General features: G+C 47.1%; 3 protein-coding genes across 5 annotated transcripts; 1 reads left to right on the forward strand and 2 right to left on the reverse strand.

Annotated features, from left to right (window-relative positions):
- Positions 1–21: 21 nt before the first annotated feature.
- Positions 22–6,695, forward strand: TOR1B (torsin family 1 member B). Of its 3 annotated transcripts, XM_071454369.1 has the most exons (6): positions 22–652; positions 1,779–1,912; positions 2,028–2,293; positions 3,239–3,414; positions 4,374–4,501; positions 4,652–6,695. In XM_071454369.1, the coding sequence occupies exons 1-6, from the start codon at positions 330–332 to the stop codon at positions 4,927–4,929; spliced, it is 1,305 nt and encodes a 434-aa protein (XP_071310470.1). In that variant the 5' UTR covers positions 22–329; the 3' UTR covers positions 4,930–6,695. The 3 variants fall into 3 exon arrangements, with proteins under 3 accessions (XP_071310470.1, XP_071310468.1, XP_071310469.1); XM_071454367.1 differs by lacking the exon at positions 1,779–1,912 and having other exon boundaries at positions 24–780; XM_071454368.1 differs by lacking the exon at positions 22–652 and having other exon boundaries at positions 1,703–1,912.
- Positions 6,696–8,224: 1,529 nt separating this feature from the next.
- Positions 8,225–13,145, reverse strand: LOC139603440 (torsin-1A-like). The gene is given in 6 exon segments (XM_071454370.1): positions 8,225–9,557; positions 10,395–10,522; positions 10,610–10,785; positions 12,375–12,640; positions 12,855–13,109; positions 13,112–13,145. Coding segments are annotated over 6 exon segments (1,095 nt in total). The 5' UTR covers positions 13,131–13,145; the 3' UTR covers positions 8,225–9,306.
- A 646-nt stretch (positions 13,146–13,791) lies between these two features.
- On the reverse strand, positions 13,792–18,431 carry CUNH9orf78 (chromosome unknown C9orf78 homolog). Its single transcript, XM_071454371.1, has 9 exons — positions 18,300–18,431; positions 17,586–17,645; positions 17,283–17,334; positions 17,014–17,084; positions 16,700–16,777; positions 16,078–16,275; positions 15,511–15,647; positions 14,751–14,849; positions 13,792–14,355 (listed from the first exon to the last, which is right to left on the reverse strand). The coding sequence occupies exons 1-9, from the start codon at positions 18,380–18,382 to the stop codon at positions 14,264–14,266; spliced, it is 870 nt and encodes a 289-aa protein (XP_071310472.1). The 5' UTR covers positions 18,383–18,431; the 3' UTR covers positions 13,792–14,263.
- Positions 18,432–18,458: the final 27 nt, after the last annotated feature.

The raw sequence follows: 18,458 nt of genomic DNA on the forward strand, positions 1-18,458 counted from the left end.
TTGTTTTTTTTTTCTTTTTTTTTTTTGTTGGTTTGGTTTTTGTTTGTTTGTTTGTTTGTTTGGGTTTTTTTGTTGTTTTTTTTTTTGTGGTGGTGGTGAGGAGATATTCAAGTTTTCAGGACAAAAAAAATTAAAAACCTGCTCTAAGGATTTGGTTTTACACAGCAGCTTTCTGACACGTTCAGTGCTGTGAATTGCAGAGCCCTAAGCGTTGCTGCGGAAATCCTTGGTCTGTGTAATGTTGTGTGCACGACCACTCGCAATTAAGCCCAAAACAAGCATCTCTGTGTTCTCCGTTAATCACCAGCCCAATTAGCACCTTGGTTAAGATGCTGAGAGGTTCCAGTCCTCCTCCCATCAGAGCTGGGACTGTCCTAGTGAAACTCTCACTGTGCCTATGCGGTGCTCTGTTCACAACACTTTCAGTTCTCCTGGAGCAGCGTGATAAGTCTGTTAACTCATTAACACCTCCAGCTTACAGGAGACTTGGCTTCCAGCCCCTTTCAGCAGTCCCAGGCTCCACGCTCCAGGAAGTTTTTCTGCGGTTTCTGTTTTGGTTTCTTTTCCTGCTGAGCTGGCTGGCAGCTCCCACCATGAAGCTCCTGAAGGCCGCTGTAATTTTTGTTCTTGTGCCCACCCTGACGCCGGCTTTTGACCCTCTCAGCGCTTCGGTGGTTGCGGGAGGCGCTCTCATGGCTTGGCATCTCTTGTCCTCCGACTCCTGGCTCAAGTGCCGCTTCCAGGAGTGCTGCAAAAGGAATAGCACTGTGAATTTCAAAGGTAAGGCAGTGGGGAGGGCCCGGGGTTCAAGCTGGTGTTTCTTCACAGCGTGGTGAGAGCTTCTTTTGGTGGGCTTGTGGAAGATAAGGGTCTACAGGGCAGAGACCTAATCTATCTCTATATGCTACAAGGCACACTAACCTAATATTCTTTATCCCACAAGAAATTGTGTGTCTTGCTTCTCTGAGCAGTACCGGAGCATTTTCCTTGCTGATTTATTGGTTTATATTGGCAGAAATGGGCTGTGCTGGTTTATGGCACCATCAGGGTGGCAAATGCCATTGATAGACCTCATGAATGTGTGTAAATATCTAAATATCCACAAAGGTGGATCAGGCTCTTCCCAATGGTGCCAATGACACGAATCGACAGGCAGGGAACACAGCTTGGGAAAATACTGAAACTTTACATTTTGGTAAACTCTGATATGCCTCAATGAAAAGCCTGAGAGAGAAATATGTATTGTTGAGGGTGACCACCTGGAGTGCAGAAATTATGGACCACAAGGACATTTTGTCAGAGACTAGCAAAGACTCGTTGTAGAGTCCCTACCAGAGGAAAAAGATACTAAAAAGACTAAAATTATGGACTAATTAACATAAGAAGAGAGGAATCAATAAGCAATAGAGGGTAGAATAGTAACTAATGGAAGAAAATGATGTAATTTAGAACCGATGAGTAATAATTCTGTTGCTTGTTAAAACGGTATAAATGAGTAAAAAAACTTTGTGTATATGTGGAGGCTGCAATTTGGCCCGCCGGGCCAGACTGAAGCAAGGCTCCGTCGCTAGCAAAGAGCCGGTATTGGTGTTTCATTTCCCGGCGGAGCTGCCAGCAGGTCCGGGATCCGGGACCTCTGCCCGGCACAAAGATGGCGGCGGCCCCTCACGGGGCGGGGACGCGCGGGCGCGCAGGCTCGGCGGGAGCGGCGCGCGCGCGCTCGGGGCCGCCATGGCGCGCTCGGTGCCGCTGCTGTGGGTGCTGCTGCCGGGGCTGGCGGCGCTGGAGCCGCTCAGCGTGGGCCTGGCCATCGGCGTGGCCTCGGCGCTCACCGGCTACCTGTCGTACCCCAGGTTCTACTGCAGCTACGTGGAGTGCTGCCCCCGCGCCGGGCAGCGCCTCAACGCCACCGGTACGGCGGGGGCTGGGGGCGGCCGGGCTGCCCCCGAGCTCGGGCCGGTCACTGGGCAGCGCGGCCCGGGGCGTGCGCGGTGACCGGCGGTGCTGAGCTGTCCCTCTCCCCGCAGCGCTGAAGGCGCAGCTGGACAACAGGCTCTTCGGGCAGCACCTGGCCAAGGACGTGGTGCTGAAGGCGGTGCTGGGCTTCAGCAACAACCCCAGCCCCAAGAAGCCGCTGATGCTGTCGCTGCACGGCTGGGCCGGCACCGGCAAGAACTTCCTCAGCCAGATCCTGGCGGAGCAGGTCCACCCCGCCGGCCTGCGCAGCAAGTTCGTGCATCTCTTCCTGGCCACCCTGCACTTCCCCCACCACGACCAGGTCAAGCTGTACAAGGTGAGGAGGGGCAGGAGGTGGTTACCCGCAGTGGGTCCCTGAACCCCTGCCGGGGTGTCCTGCTCATCTCCCGCAGGTTCCCTCTGGGATGAGCTCAGCATGATGCTGAGAACGCCGAGGTTGTGAGTTCGATCCCTGTACGGGCCATTCAAGTAAAAGTTGGACTCGATGATCCTTGTGGGTCCTTTCTAACTCAGAATATTCTGATTCATGTTCCTGACAGCTGGAGGTGTGCAGCTGGGAATTGCAAACTTGTTGCTTAGGAGGGATAGAGAAGGGGAAGTTCATGCATAAAGTAAAGGCCGAGAAATCAAACCCAAGATAGTTTCCATTTCCTAGCGCTACCCTCTCACTGATGCCATCTGCTGCTGATTCCCGTGCTCGCTGCAAGGAGAGTTTGTCCTTCCAGCTGCATTATCCTGGCTGTCCGGGATGGAAGGCACCTTCTCCACAGCCCCCGCGGGGCCATGTTTTGCATTTATGACTGAAACAGTGTTGATAATGTTGAGAACACAGTGGTGCTTTGGCTGTTACAGTAGTGCTTGCACAGCTTCAAAGCTTGCTAGTTTTTTCCACTCGTATTGAGCAGGTTGAGGTGGGCAAGAGGTGGGGAGGGGGCACAGCCTGGACAGCTGACCCCCGCTGGCCAAAAAGCTATTCCATTCCACATGCTTTCATGCTCAGCCAGAGAAATGGGGGTTGAAGAAGGAAAAAATGGGGGAGTATTGGTTTCCAAGGTGGTTGTTGCTCTAACTCTGGCTGGACATTGGTCTGCATGTGTTGGGTGATACCTTTCTCTTGGTTTTTTCCTCTTTCATTCACCAGCCAGTGAATGTGGGATACTGAAATTTGATAGTGTGTCCCCAGAATCTGTCATGTACAAGAATCTTGCAGTACATCCAGTGAAGACCTTGTTTTTCAGTGGCTTTCAACCTCTTGTTCCAGGAACAGCTGCAGAACTGGATTCGAGGCAATGTCAGTGCCTGTCCCTCCTCTGTCTTCATTTTTGATGAGATGGACAAAATGCATCCAGGTGTCATTGATGCCATCAAGCCCTTCTTAGACTATTATGAGGAGGTTGATGGGGTGTCTTACAGGAAAGCCATCTTCATCTTCCTCAGGTCTGTGGCAGCAATTTCTGTCATTTTGAGATACTGAATGTTTATTTGTGATGATAATGATGTTTCTTGGGTATCTCATTCAAAGAAGAGCAAAATAAAATGGTCAGGAGGGAAGATTCTCTGTGCAAAGACAGCGGGGAACAGTCTGAACTTGTGCCTGTGGCTGTAGTGGAGCAGGTCTGATGCTGAGCATGGCCACAGCAGCATGCTGGGCTCATGAAGCTGGCCCAGAGCACATGACATAAGAGAGTTCACATTTTGGGATGGGTGTACAAGTACTGGACCTTGCTGGCATGGAGTTAAATATCTTCAGAGCACCTGGTCTGGTGCTGTTTGGGATTTGTGGCTCTGAGAGTTGATAGCACACCAATGTTTTGCCCATTTCTGGATGATGTTTGCAAAGCTTCAAGGCTTTTCCCACAGTAGGCTGGGGTGGGCAGGAGGATGGGAGGGGACACAGCTGACCTGAAGTGCCCAGGAGGATATTTAATACTATGGCATGCCATGCTCAGCAATAAAAACAGGGCTGGAGAAAAAAAATGGGGTTTCATCTTTAAGGTGATGGTTCTTCAGCATTTGGGCATTGGTCTGACTGTGGGGGTGGTGAGTGATTTCCTTAGTCATCCTTGGATTTTTTTTTTCTCCTCTTATTAAACTACCTTTATCTTGACCCACAAGTCTTCAGACTTTTGTTCTTCCTATCTTCTCCTTCCATCCCACTGAGGCAGGAGGGAGTAAGCAAGTGGCTGTGTCAGTCTTGGCTGCTGGCTGGGGGCAACCCACCACACAGATGGCTACTTAAAGAACTGGAGACTTTCCCTAAATTTTGGCTTACAGGATTCTTTTTGATGATTTGTTTGATATCAAGGAGATTAGCAATATGTGCAACAGGCTGCAAAAGAAATTCTGGTTCACTTGTGTCTCTTTTTCACCACTGTATGTTTTTCTTTTATGCTCAGCAATGCAGGTGGTGATTTAATTAACAAAGCAGCTCTTGACTTCTGGGCAAGTGGAAAGCGCAGGGAAGATATTCAGCTGAAAGACCTGGAGCCCTTGCTCTCTGTAGGAGTCTTCAACAACAAGAATAGTAAGTCACTTTGCCCCAAAAATGGGAAATTCATTCCTCAGGGGCTGAGACAAACTGCTCTGTGAGTCCAGCCTGGCTTGTGGATCCTGTCATATGCAGGATCAAGTTTAGAAAAACTCCTTATGATTTTTTCCCCCCCAATTTATCCAGGTGGGCTGTGGCACAGCAGCATCATTGACAGGAACCTGATTGACTACTTTGTCCCTTTCCTGCCCCTGGAGCAAAGGCATGTGAAGATGTGTGTCAGGGCTGAAATGGCAGCCCGTGGCTATGCTGTGGATGAGAAGATTGTTCAGGAGGTGGCAGATGAGATGACCTATTTCCCCAAGGAGCAGAGGATCTACTCTGATAAAGGCTGCAAGACTGTACAGGCCAAGCTGGATATTCATGAAGACTTTGTGATGAGAGATACCAACACCAGGGGTTGATTTCCACTTTGAGTCTCCACAGCACTTTCAGAGCTTTTGGAAATCTGTGTATTTGCACTTACACTTTTTTACTGTTGCAGGGAGTATGGTGAAAATACCAGAGTGAGCTGTATGGGCTTTGTAGCTTGTGTGTTTGGTTGGTTTTTTTTGATTTTGGGTTTTTGTTTTTTTTTTTTTAACTTAATATAGAATTGGGACTTAAAGATCATCTAGTGATATCCTCTGCCATGGGCAGGGACACTTTCCACTGAATCAGGTCACTCATAGTCCCATCCAGCCTGTTCATCTCTGAACTGGCTGCTATCCCACTGTTGCCCCCTTTAGTTTTCTTTTAGTCTGTAGATAATTTCTAGTGTGACACACAGCACTGGATACAGCCTCTCCTGCTTTATTCTTCCAAGTGCTGGGATTATAAAGTATTTAATTCCTCTTTCCACATAAATTAGATTGGAACAAAGGAAAACAGAGGAGTTTTTCCAGATACTGTGTTCCATGTACATGGTCCTGTTCACATTCCCAGTGAAATGGAGGGATGTGTGCTGTGTTCTGAACTGTGATCATGTCTGCAAGGGTCTGCAACTCCTTGGTGCATTGCAGTAAGATGATGATATGGTAGAAATCTTCCTGTGCCTCAGCTGGGCACATCCTCCATCTCCTAGTACAGAAATATGGGAAGTCATTATGACCTCCTAGAAATGTATTACTAAATAATAGAGAGAGGGCAGAGGAGGAGGAAGTAAGAGTTTGCCCCATGTTTCCTTGGGGGAAAATAAATTGTTAAACTATTCTTTAAAGGGACTAAGTAAATTTGTGACTCCAGGTCTTCCTAAACTGAGGGACCCATCTGAGAGATCTGTTACAACATACTAGGCCAGTCTTTGTACTTAAGCAGAAAAATCAATCATGAGAATTCAATTGTTGCAGTTTGTGAGATTAATCTGTGTGGGCTCCTGGGCCTGAAGTCTCTGAGGTCTTTAGTAGTCCTTCCCTGCTGCTCCTACTGGTCAAGGTGTGGATCATGCTGCTCTCACCTTGCTTGGAAGACACTTGAATGGAAGAAATTATTTTAATAGTGTATTTTTATGCTGAAATGTAAACAATAGCAACAAGCCTATACCTCACTAGTTAGTTTTATAAAAGAATGCCTGTGTGAAAGGGTGAGTGATGAGTTAAGAAGCTGGGAAAGATCAATTTAACCTTCACCCAGTGGGGAGGCTGGGTTTTAAATGCTGTTGCAAGCTTTAACTCTTAGTCTCCCATTGCTTGTGTATCAAATGTTGTAATGCAAGACAGAAGTGCCTTTCACTTTGTTGGTTGTACTGTGGTTTTAAATTGGTACAAGGAGGGGGCTGTTTTTATGCTGCATCATCTATTCCCTCACTTTTTCTTAAACTTCCTTTAAGAGGTAATGCTAATTATGGGTCTCATTACAATTATGTTAATTCAAATTACAACAGAGAGTTTAGCACTCACGTTAAGCTCTAAATTTGAAGTGTTGATTGCCTTTTATAGCCCCACTGGAGTTTGTCAAACGTTGGCAAACTGTTCACAGTGATGCAATCTCCAGAGCCAAACACTAGCAAGCCATTAACCTTGGGACATTGGACTGTCACTTTTCAGTGTGATGTTTTCCCTACTAACTGATTTATTCCTAGTTGTATATGCTGCATCCAGTTTCACTTACTCCAAAAAGAAAATATTTGTGCTATTTCAAAACACTAAATACTACTGTACTGCAGTTGGAATAAATCCTAAGTTACTTCTTCTCTCTTGGTTAATCATTTTCAGATATAGGAAAGTACTAGAAAGCTGCACTGCACGTTTCTGTTACACTTCCTTTGTAAGTGTGGGGCAGCTGTTGGCAGCAGCTCTCACCTCCCTGCAGGGGCACTTGTGCCCCACGTGTTGTGCTCTAAGGAAGCACCAGGGAATGTCAGGGAGCCCCTGGGAAGCACAGGCTCTGCTGTTCACTTGGACTTCACCCTCCTGGCACAGCTCAGCTGCTTGTCCTCCCTGGGCACGCCAGGCTCTGGGGCCAGGCTGCCTCTGGCTGGCAGGACAACAGCACTTCCTATTTCAGTGGATTTAAACCATGGCCTCTGATTCTATCAGCAGTGTGAGATCTCAGAATAGTTCAGCTTTCTGCAGGGAGTAAAGCAGCAGCTGCTTGTCCTGGACTCTGGCAAGAACAGAATTTACTCTTGGGCCTGCTCAGCTCCTCTCACCTGGCCAATGGACTGTTCCTCTGGGCAGCAGACCTCTCCCAAATGCCACTTCAAGTTGTCTGATCCAGCCTTAAATGGCCTATTAAACAGAATATTGGCCAAAGAAAGAGTGAGGACCTTAGCTCTGAAACCATACAGAGAAGGAATAACAACAGGATCAGAAGGATCAAATCTGGGAGTGATTTCAGGCACAGCCATAGTCTTTTACCCAATGGAGCTGCTCCTGGCCAGGTCTGCAGAACAGGAGAGAGATTAAACAGAGGCAGTCTCCACCCTTTCCACATCATTCCTGCTCTCCAGAGGAAGCTTCCATCTACCCTGGGCAATTCAGAGCTGTGGGAAATACTGACTAGCAATGCATAAGGCAGAACCAAGAGAGTTCCAGAGCTATCTTAGTCACAGCACAGCTTGGTTGTACTGATTCTCTTGGTACCAGACCACAGCACAAGTTTATCATCGTTACATCTGCTTTTTGCCATTAGCCAGGTATTTGCTATAATCAGGAAGTCAAAGAAACAGATAAATACCTGAGTTCAAAGCACTCATTTGCTGACAAATAGTAGGACTGATAATTTGTATATCACACACTTTCAGAGCAAGGACAGTTGGAGCCTCACTGGCCCTTTTTTCCCCCTTGCAGAGAAAACTCCAAGATGCTGCCACTGAAAATGTGGGTGGCTTCAAACAGAGCCTGCACTGTTCAGGCAGTGGTACCACAGTGGGAGGAGGAGGAGGAGGTGAGCAGCAGGGTTTTAACTGGTCTCTACAAGACAAGTTCATCCTTATTGAGCACACATGCATCTAGGAAGTCTGCCTCTACAAAACCCACATGGCTGTAATTAGTATAAACAGTCCAGAAGTGCAGTTTCCATTCCAAGCTTGATTTGTTTCACCAGGTAGCACAGCCACATCTCCTATCTCTGCCCTTTGAACTGCAGAAGCAGAACCTGTACTCAAGCACAGCTGGAACAGCCAGGAATGCAGGGTGCTCTTCCTCAACATGGAATAAACTTGTACAAACTCAGTATCAAATCACTGAATGCAAAGAACACCAGAAGGTAGCTAAGAAATACATTTCTGATGAGAAAAGTTTATTTTGAACAGCAACTGGAATGTAAAAAGCCTCTGCAGTGCTCACATTAAGAAACAAGTCTGGCACCCTTCACAGTAACTTCAGTGGACACATTTTATGGGTTGTTTCTTTTTTCAGATGCCTTTAGATCTGCCTCAAGGCACACAGTATGGTGAGAAGATGAAAAAGAGAAATCCCTGCAAGCTGACCCCTGAATTCAAGGTGTAAGTGAGGAAGAGAAACCTCTTTTCAATTTCCATGATGTAAAATTTAATCTGTACACGTTTCCCATGACGTTGCAGCTTTCCCATGAAGCTGACTCACCACTCTCAGAGCACAGTTCTCCCTCCTGAGATCACTCCTGGGAGAACCTGCTGTGGGCAACATAAAGGCTGACCTAAAATAGGAACTAAGTACACCACTGTGGCATTTATGGATCTTAACTCACTTCCTTGTGATACTAACTCTGCTCTCTGAACACTATTCACAACAACGAGTTTTATATTCTTGGTTTGACACATAGGAGACTAAATTAGACATCAGTTTTGAAAAAGACAATGGCACTGTATGCCCAGATTTTTAAATTCCAGAATCCCCCCTTATCTTTACTGGGCCCAAGCTGTTCAAGGCAAAAAGACACATGTTCTATTTTTAATGCATATTCCCACACAGGACCAACAAAGGCTTTCAGAGACACAGGAACTTTGATTAAAATTCTCCATATTGTCTAGAGATCATCCACATCAGAGCAAAATCAAATTAAAATTAGGTTATAGTCTCAATCCTTCTATACCTGTCAAGAATCTGCCAAGGGGTTCCGACGATCACCACATGATTCAAGTCTTGAGCCCTGCCAGATCCAGAATTCCCAAAGCAGTTCCTTCTTACCTTCACAGCACAGGGCTGAAGCACTCAGGAGCTGTGATGGTGACAAAAATGCAGAGGCACTGCTGCTTATTTACACACCAGTTAAAAAATAGTGTTCCTTTCTTTAAAAAGTACTTAAAAACGAAATGTCTCAGGTCCCCCACTTTGTGATTAAGTTAAATTTGCTTCTTTGCAGGTTGTAGCAATAAAGCATTAGAAGTCATAATAATAGTCCAGCTTTGCATCCACAGTTTTACATCCTTTATCTGAATAGATTCTCTCCTCCCTGGGGAAGTAGGTCATCTCCTCAGCTATCCTGCTCACAATGTCTTCATCCACAGCGTAGCCACGAGACTCAATCTCAACCCTGACACACATTTTCACATGTTTGTACTCCAGAGGCAGGAAAGGAATGAAGTAGTCAATGAGGTTTCTGTCAATCAAGGTGCTGTGCCAAAACCCACCTGCAAAGGGAAAGAGGTTTGTTAGTATTTCTCTAGTTAAACACTGCCACAGGTTGAGTGGGAGCAAGGGGCAGATCACAGCTAAAAATTCATCTAGGATTTTAAGCACTATAATGCACAAGTCAATCAAGGTGCTGTGCCAAAACCCACCTGCAAAGGGAAAGAGGTTTGTTAGTATTTCTCTAGTTAAACACTGCCACAGGTTGAGTGGGAGCAAGGGGCAGATCACAGCTAAAAATTCATCTAGGATTTTAAGCACTATAATGCACAAGTCAATACAAGCCCCCCTCCCATGTTACTCTGTGCATAAAATTTTGGACAGACACATAAATGTGGTCCTTTAGGCTGAATGAATGAATTTTGACTGTGCTTGAGCCTTGCTCTCCAGGTGCTGGTCTCATACCTTTCCCTCTCTCATCTAGAGGGACAGATTTTCTCTCTCTTATCAGCTCTCCCAGACCAGATTTCTTACTCCTTCTTTTGGAGCTTGTATCTAAACTTTTTAAGAAGTACAGTGAGTTTGCTTCCAATGCTAATTTCAGAGCATAATTATGTTAATACCTCTTTTCACCACAAGTTCTGTGTGAGGAAACCTGTGAAGCACTTGCCCCAAAATGTGCAGCAAACAGGCTGGTGGCCAAGGAGCACAATGAGCTCCTGAATCTTCACCCATCCTGGGAGCCAACTGCAGGCCCCAAAACTGCATTTTTGCTCCTCACAAGCCAAAAGCTGGAGGCCACATCAGAAGAAACCATAGCTTGTAAAAATGCAGCTTAATGCAGCCCATCCCTTTTGTGTAACTTTCACCATCTCAAAAGCAATCCCAGCTTTACTCACTATTTTTGTTGTTGAAGACAGACACAGAGAGTGCATTTTGGATATCTGTGAGCTGGATGTCTTCCCTTGTCCTCCCATTTCTCCAGAAATCTAGTGCTACCTCTGTTATCTTTTCAGCTCCTGCATTGCTAAGTAAAGAGAAAACAGAGATTGCATCTGGGGGTAGTTTTAAAAGTTGAAGTTATGAAGTAAAAGCAGGAAAAGCCACTGTTTACCTGAGGAAGATGAAGATGGCTTGTCTGTAGGACACCCCATCCAGCAGCTCATAGTAGTCCAGGAAGGGCTTGATGGAGTCAATGAGCCCTGCGTGCATTTTATCCATTTCATCAAATATGAAGAGTGACCGAGGACAGACGCTCACATTTCCCCGAATCCACGACTGCAGCTGGTCCTGAGTGCCATAAAAGTGAAAGATGCTGAGTTTGTGTTGAAAAGACAGAAAAAAAAAAAAAAATAGCACTTGCTGTTTATGGAACTTTGTCCTGAAGAAGTTGTTTCAGTGGTGTCATTTTAATGGCTTTGGCTTCTTGACTAAAACATGGTTACAAGCTGTAAATGAAACCTCAACAGAATCTCATGCTGGTTCTGAAAAATTTTAAGATACCAAGAGACAGGATAGGAGAAGCGGAAATTCTCCTAGATATTCATATGAAAAGCAAAAATGAAAGTGCATAGTAGGACAAAAAATGGGTCCCACCAAGGAACAGCCACACAAGTCAGATGATGACTTTTGGCAGCACTTTGGTCTAAACAACCTTAATATAAGCAATATTAAATTTGCTGCCCAGCAGCAGTGAGAAATTGCACCTGCCATCACTGGCAGAAGGAGAAACAAAATTAAACTGTGTTTTGATCAATCAGAAGTTAAATGAAGACAATTACAAGTCCTTCTTGCAACACTGCTGTCCAGAAAGGCTAATACTTAACTGCACTGAGTCTCTCACTTAAGCATTGCATTTTCACCTTGAGTATTACAGTCAAGATCAATAATACATTAACTGGGGGGAAAAGGGTTGATGTGCTGGTAGATGAATGAGAAATAACTGTTCTGACTATTTTCAGTGATTCATCACTTTTTAATTTATTCTGCTCGGTCCCTGAACTGCAGGTGGATTGGGGATAAGCAGCAAGACTTCCTGCTACTGCCTCAGGCAGCAAATTTCCCAAGTGTATTCACCTCACAACAAATGCAGAAAAACATCATTATATTTCAATATGGCTCAGTTAAAAGAAGGGGGGAAATAAGTTGTAAAAGAGAAAATGTCTATTTCCTCCATTTGGAAATCAGGTTTGTGTACCATCCTGTTCCTATTTTTAACACATACAAACTGAATATCAACACGCAGTACAAGACAGTAGTACTCATTCAAACTGTGCAGTGAACAAAGTCAGAACAAAAAAAAACATAAAACAGCATGGAGCAGTAGCTCGGATGTATCTCCCTGCCTACAGAACTGACAATTCCAAATACATTGACCTGTACCTTTCTGACAGCACAGTATTTTGTGATTTTGCTTTACAGCTTGGAAATGGATCCATAGAAAATGAAAACATTTGCTAAGTGTGCAGTAGCATAGACAATGATGCCTCAGAGAGCCAGTTCAAGCTTGCCATGGTGCCTGACAAACCTGGGGGTCACTGGGTTGTTTCCCAGAGTCATGAACTATTTGGTTTTTTTGCAGTGCACACCAACACATCACCTAACTAGGAATCATGTTTATCCTTAAGTCAGTCCCAACTCTAAACAAAGTGCAGAATGAAAATTAAACCATATCACTCTTCCCTAAAGAGAGGCTCAAAACACACGCAAAAAACTTCACATTCACAGGAAATCCAATCCTGGTGGATGTTAGTACAGTTCTGTACAGAAGATCACAAAACTGGCACAGCATACATGTTAGTATATAAAATAACATCTAGATCTGATGTACCGATCATGCCGTGACATTTACAACTCATTGCAGCACAGCTCATTCTTACCTTGTAGAGATTGATGCTGTGAGCGTGAGGAAAGTGTAAAGTTGCCACGAACTGATGGACATATTTACTCTGCAGCCCTCTTTTATAAATGCTTTCGGCGACGATCTTACTGACAAAGTTTTTGCCTGTTCCAGTCCACCCGTGCAAGGAAAGCGCCAGGGGCTTTTTGGCGTTGGTATTGTTCAAGAAACCCCTCACGGCTTTTACAACCACCTTGCTCACCAAGTGCTGCCCGAACAGCTTCTTGTCCAAATTCTGCTGCAGAGCTGCATGGAGAGACCACACTGTCAGCGGCGGGGAGCGGGCCGGGCGCGGGCTCACCCGGCCCGCGGTGGCGGCCGCCAGCCCCGGGCAGGGGCCAAAGGGCCAGGCTGGAGCGGCGGCCCACGGGAAGGCCCCGCGGGCTCTGCCCGGCTCCCGGCGCCGCCGCTGCCCCGGCGCCCTCCCGCCACCTCCCCTCAGCCCATCCCGGTCCCGCACCGGCGGCGGCGCGCGGGTCGTGCCGCTGCAGGCAGCACTCCCTGAAGTAGCAGTAGAGCCGCGGGTAGGAGATGAAGCCGGTGAGGGCCGAGGCAGCGGCGCCCGCGATGGCGAGTCCCACGCTGATGGGCTCCACGGCGCCCGCCGGCGTGAGGAGCGGCAGCAGCACCAACGCCAGGGCCGCCCGCTGCGCGCCCCGCCGCAGCTTCATTGCCCGCCCGGCCCAGCCGCCCGGCAGCCGCTTCCGCCCCTCGGCGCCGCTTCCGCCGCCGCCATGGCGGGTGCGGGGAGAGGCGGGGCCGGCGCTGAGGGGCGGCCGCCATGTTGGGGCGGGAACGGGCGCGGCCGGCGCTGAGGGGCTGAGGTGCCGCCGCCATGTTGGGGGGGGGGGGACCCGCCGCGGCCGGGAGCGCAGTGTAGTTATTAAATATTACATTTTGTGGCTGTGCCGCAGGGTGTTAGAATAGAGGGATCAAAGAATCATCATGGTTAGAAGAGACCTTTAACAGCATCATGTCCAACCGTCCATCCAGCACAGCCACTGTAACCCCTAAGCCACTAAAACCCACATCCCGACGCTTCCAGTGCTGCTGCTCCACCACCTCCCTGCATACCCTATTCCAAAGCCTGACCACCCAAACAGTGAAAAATTTTGTTTCTAATATCGAATCTAAATCAAATCTTCCCTGTCTCAGCTTAAAGCTACCTGTTCAAGGGATCTTACGCTGACCTACGCAGGGTACAAGCTCAGGGGCAAACTCGCCCCTGGCCTGGCATGGAAATTCTTCCCCTTTTCTGAGAAAAAGTGAAATCTGAGGTTGTACCTTCCCACCCTGGAATTGTCACTTTTGAGCGATGGGACAATCTGGACATCAGCACTACCAGAACCCACAAACCAGGAAAAACCCATCAGCATGAATTCCAGAAGAAAAAATGCTACAATAACTTAAAAACCACTTTTACTATTCTCAAGTTACAAATCTTAAATACAAATACCCACACTGCACTTCTGCGGAAGACATGGACAAGAAGTTCCCAAGAGCTTTACATTTACAAAGCAAGCAACATTGCTGCTTTTAAAGGATCTCTTTGTTTCAGTATTAAGATGGTGAAAAGAAAAATCTATAAAAGCCACTTTGTTTCCTCACTAAAAATTACCAACCACGAAAGCTCATTTTCCATTAAAAAACTTCATTTATAAGAACATATTTATATACAAAGTTACACCAACCAAAGAGCTCACAATCACCTGCAAACTGATTTACTACAAGATCTCACAGGAAGAATTTCGTAGGTAACATCAGCATCTGAAGGTAGTGACTGTTCCCAACATCCATTGCAGGTCACTGACACAAAATCCTTTATCAGTGGAAAATAGGAACAGCTCCAGAGGCTTCAGTCCACATTCATCAGTATCGCCTGTTCATCTTCTTGAACTTCTCATAGTGATAATCGTCTGTGGCTTTTTCATTGAGGGGACGTTTGCGATTTGGAGGAGACCCTTCAAAAGAAAGAGAAGACAATTTCATACCCCCGTCCTTTCACAGGAGACATTTCCTGAACTCTGCCACCTCCCTTAGACAGCCCCTTATGATGTGAGGTTATTGCCTTTCACCCTTTGCTATTCCACCAAACCTCTGTCAGGTAGCTTTGGCAACACTTCAGTTGTGACCTTCACCACTCCACCCCTGAGCTGGAGGATGGATGTCTGTCTCTACGGACACCATCCACAGTTCAGATGTGCCCTAGAGGTGCAGCAGCTCTTGGACTTGGATTGCTTCACTCCCACTGCCTCAGGGCACTCAGAGAAGAACAGGAAAGCAGAGCCAGATTGTTCTCTGTAGAGAACAATCTAGAAGAAGTGTCTCCTTACAACCATTCAGGGGTGGAACTTACGCTCAGGCTCCGGCCTCTCTGTGTCCCCCACCCTCAGCGGGCGCGGCTTTGGCTCCTCCTTGTTCCTTCGCACTGGAGCATTCAGCTCCTCATGATAAACTGCAAGAAAGAAAACATCAGGTAAGGAATATTATCTGGAGCACTCTTATCCACATGGATATATTTCTATGGCCTGTGTTGTAAGTCATCTTTACCAGAAAGAACAGAAACTCAGAGAACTACCCTTCTTAGATTTGGTTTCTATGGCTAACTAGGCAAGATGGGGCAGAGCAAATTTCAACAGCACTATTTCAAGTGGCCCAAACACTCTTCACTTCCATCAGAACACACCAACCTGATTCCCATCACCCTTGTAAGCATGGAAGGACATAGCAAAAGGCTGCCTTTCCCTTAGATGTCTGCAGCATCAGAGCATCACACTGAAATTAATTCCCATCTACTGTCCAATAAGGTCTGTGTTTCCTTGGCCACCTGTCTGCTCTGGCAGCCTGCAAACTGGAGTCTCTCCATCACACACCATCATTTCCAGCACACAAGGCACAGCTTAAAGAAAACATCTTGAAATTTATGAGACAGTGTCAGCTGGGAGGTCAGAAAGCCCAGCCATGAGAAATACATCCCTCCCCTCACTGATGGGCAGAAGTAAAAAACCAGGCCAGACAGGGTCTGAGCATCTCAGGAAAAGCAATCCTGACATGCTGATACATGGATACATAATTTCTCTGTCCCAGCTGGGTCAGGAGGGACACTCGAGACTTACATCTGTTGTGCTGGACATAATTAACAGCCATGTTGGTGGGAACAAAGGAAGTTTCACTGTCTTTCTTTTTGTTCTGCTGCTCTGCCAGCAGCTTGGCCTTGGCCTCTTCAGTTGAGATGATGTTTTTTATTTTTGCACTAGAAGAAAAAAAAAAAAACAACAAATTCATAGTTAGAAAGGGTAGCAGGACCAGAAGTGCTACGTGCATGGAATTGGAGGACAGTAAGAGCACTGCTGTGGCTCTGATGCAGTTTTTGAGAGAGGGGGCAGTGCCCTAGAAACAGACACTTTGTTTCAAAGGCAAAATGGAAGCTCCTATCTTGGTGCATCACTTCAGTGCAGGACACAAAAGGGTCCTGCAGAAAGCTGCTGGGGTCAGGTCACAGAAGAGCCTTTTCCCAGAAGTCACAGGATGGGGCTGCACCGAGCCCTGGGGCTGTGCAGGACCAATCCAGAACAAGGCTCAATCCCACCCCACCCCAAACTGGGGATGTGCAATCCAGGCATAGCAACAGCTGCTCATCCTGGCAGCCCTGGCCAGCAGCCACAGGTGTGTGACACACATACTCGATCCCCAGGTCCACCTCAGGAATGCCACTCAGCATCTGGTTGGACAACATCTCCTCAGTCTTCTTGGCAGAGGAGACACGGATGTTCTCTGGCAGCTCGTACAGGGAGTCCTCAGCATTCTTCAGCTTCACCTTCTGCTCCTCGTTCTCCACAATCCCCTTTCTCTTCTTCAGTTCAGTCTCAATGTACTTCATCCTAAACAGCAGCACACAGGGGACAGGGCATTTAATTCTGTTCCTGTACTCTGCTCCAGCACTGCTGCATCCCTGTGCTGACAGCTGGGAGAGAGGAAGAATTATCTCTCCAAAAGCACTCAGCTAATATAAGCAGCAAGAATTAATTGTCCAAGAAACAATCAGATCCTCCAAGGTCTTTAACAGCCAGCAGGGAAGGCTCCCACTGGGATTTAGTGCCAAAGTGGCTGTTTGGCACCTCCTAGCTTTGCCCATGGAAAAGCCTTCTCAGGTCCAGGAGGCAGGAAGTGAAAGGGCAAGGGAAACTTTCAGTGAGAACTGGGAAGACGTCCTGGGACTACTCAGAATCCACAACATAAAAAAATAAATGGTGAGGGGCCACCCAGCCTGATTCAGCACCAGAGACACAACACAGCACGACTCACATGTCAGCGTCTTCATCCCTCCTGTTGGTTTCTGCTGAGAAGGAAGTTCCCAAGTTCAGATCCTCCTCTTCATTAATTCTAAGTGGAAACCACAATGTTTACAGGATTTGGTGATTTTTTGTTGGCTGTTTGGTTTTTTTGGGAGAGGTGTGTTGTGGGTTTTTAAAAAGTAATTTAACGAGTTAGAGCAAAAGTAACTGGCCAGACTGCATTATATGAAACTCTTCAAAGTGACACAACCTCTGATTAATTAATTAACAGTTGTCATTAAATACTCATCCAGGGAGAGATTTTCAGAGCTCACATGCACTTACCTGTCCTTGCCTCTTTCTTTCAGCTTCTTCATGTCCACCATTCCCCCAGATTTTATCTTAAATGGGTCATCCTGTAAAACAAGAAATAACAAAAACGCCTGAAGCTTCCCTCTAGTTTAATGCTAGTCTTCAAAAATCTGGATAAAACCACAGGAAACATTTAGGGATTGAGCTGTGACACCAGTCCTGCCCCAGGCTGGACTGACACAGTCAGTGTTCTCACACCATCACATCTGAGCCCCGAGGTGATGGAGCTGTCCAGCACTTACCACAAGTGTGGCTTCTTCTTGCAGCTTCTCTCCCACCAGCAGAGCTACAGCACTGGTCAGGCAGAAAAAGAAAGATAAAATTCAGAGGGAAACACAATACTGCATTGCTTTATCCCTCTCTAAGTCTCCCTGTCTTTTCCATCCTCAGGCTTTAACATAGAAACTCCTCTGTCAGGAACATAATTTTGGCAGTGTCTGACATAATGGTTTTACTGGAAGGAGGCAGATGACAAGAGAGAAACTGACTGTCACATCACACCCCTGCACAAAACTCAGTTTCCCCTCCGCAGTGCCATCCCTTACCTCACCCCATTGGGCCGCTTTCTGAGGCTCTGAACTTCTTTGGCTTCCTCAAGTTTTAACCTAAAGAAAAAAATACATTTGACTTCGTACTTGATGCTTTGGTTTAAATTAATTAATTTTATTTTCTGCAGTTAACACAGAATTTTCTATTCAATTTTGCCCTAAACTTCTGCATATCAGCATCCACTTTTTGGGTGTCCAGTTAAGTAGGTATTTTCTATTTATTTAAGCAATCCCATGCAGTCAGAAAAAAACTTAAAAAAAGACACTTGCTGGATTTGTTCCTTTCTGATGCCTTAGAAAGGCAGCACCAAACACCGAAAGGCTTGAAGAAGAAACCAGTTTGGGAAGGACGAGCCAAAATACATCCAGGCATGAGTGACTCTGAAGAAAGTTGATGGTGAATTGAAATCTGAAGAGTTTCTCCCTAAACTGAGAGGAATTCACAACTTCTGGGGTCACGTACGGCTGTGACGCACGCTCTGACGTCACGCCACAACACCGCGGTTCAACATTGCGCTGTGACGTGACGTCACCGCCCCCAGCACAGCCGTACGTGCCGATATGACGGGACACGATGTGGTGACACCCGGACACCGCACTGCTGGGCCAAAGCAGGCACGGGTCCCGTCCTGCCCCTCGACCGCCGCAGGGCCGGGCGCGGCTGCGCTTCCCGCTGGGCCCGGCCCAGTTCCCCGCCAGCGCCCGACCCACCTGACCTCCTCGGCGAGCTGCTCGTCCTCCTCCTCCTCGTCCTCGTCCTCCCTGCGCCGCCGGAAGGATTTCTGGCCCGGCATCGCTGCGGCTGCCGCCACACGGCCGCGTTCCTGCCGCTGCTGCGCCGCGATGACGCCACAGCCCCGCGACGAGGCC

The sequence above is a fragment of the Agelaius tricolor genome, unplaced genomic scaffold (genome assembly GCF_023055355.1).
Source record: "Agelaius tricolor isolate 1412-34295 unplaced genomic scaffold, bAgeTri1.0.p SCAF_38, whole genome shotgun sequence".
NCBI classification, from domain to species: domain Eukaryota; kingdom Metazoa; phylum Chordata; class Aves; order Passeriformes; family Icteridae; genus Agelaius; species Agelaius tricolor.

What these genes read in the sequence shown, in the direction of transcription:
- TOR1B (XM_071454369.1), top strand. Translation starts at nt 330, where the DNA reads ATGCTGAGAGGTTCCAGTCCTCCTCCCATCAGAGCTGGGACTGTCCTA. An exon ending in ACCAGGTCAAGCTGTACAAG is followed by an intron (nt 2,294 to 3,238) that starts GTGAGGAGGGGC and finishes CTCTTGTTCCAG; the next exon opens with GAACAGCTGCAGAACTGGAT. An exon ending in GCCATCTTCATCTTCCTCAG is followed by an intron (nt 3,415 to 4,373) that starts GTCTGTGGCAGC and finishes TTTTATGCTCAG; the next exon opens with CAATGCAGGTGGTGATTTAA.
- CUNH9orf78 (XM_071454371.1), bottom strand. Translation starts at nt 18,382, where the DNA reads ATGCCGGGCCAGAAATCCTTCCGGCGGCGCAGGGAGGACGAGGACGAG. An exon ending in AAGAAGAAGCCACACTTGTG is followed by an intron (nt 17,085 to 17,282) that starts GTAAGTGCTGGA and finishes CTTGTTTTACAG; the next exon opens with GATGACCCATTTAAGATAAA. An exon ending in TTATGTCCAGCACAACAGAT is followed by an intron (nt 14,850 to 15,510) that starts GTAAGTCTCGAG and finishes TCTTTCTTGCAG; the next exon opens with TTTATCATGAGGAGCTGAAT.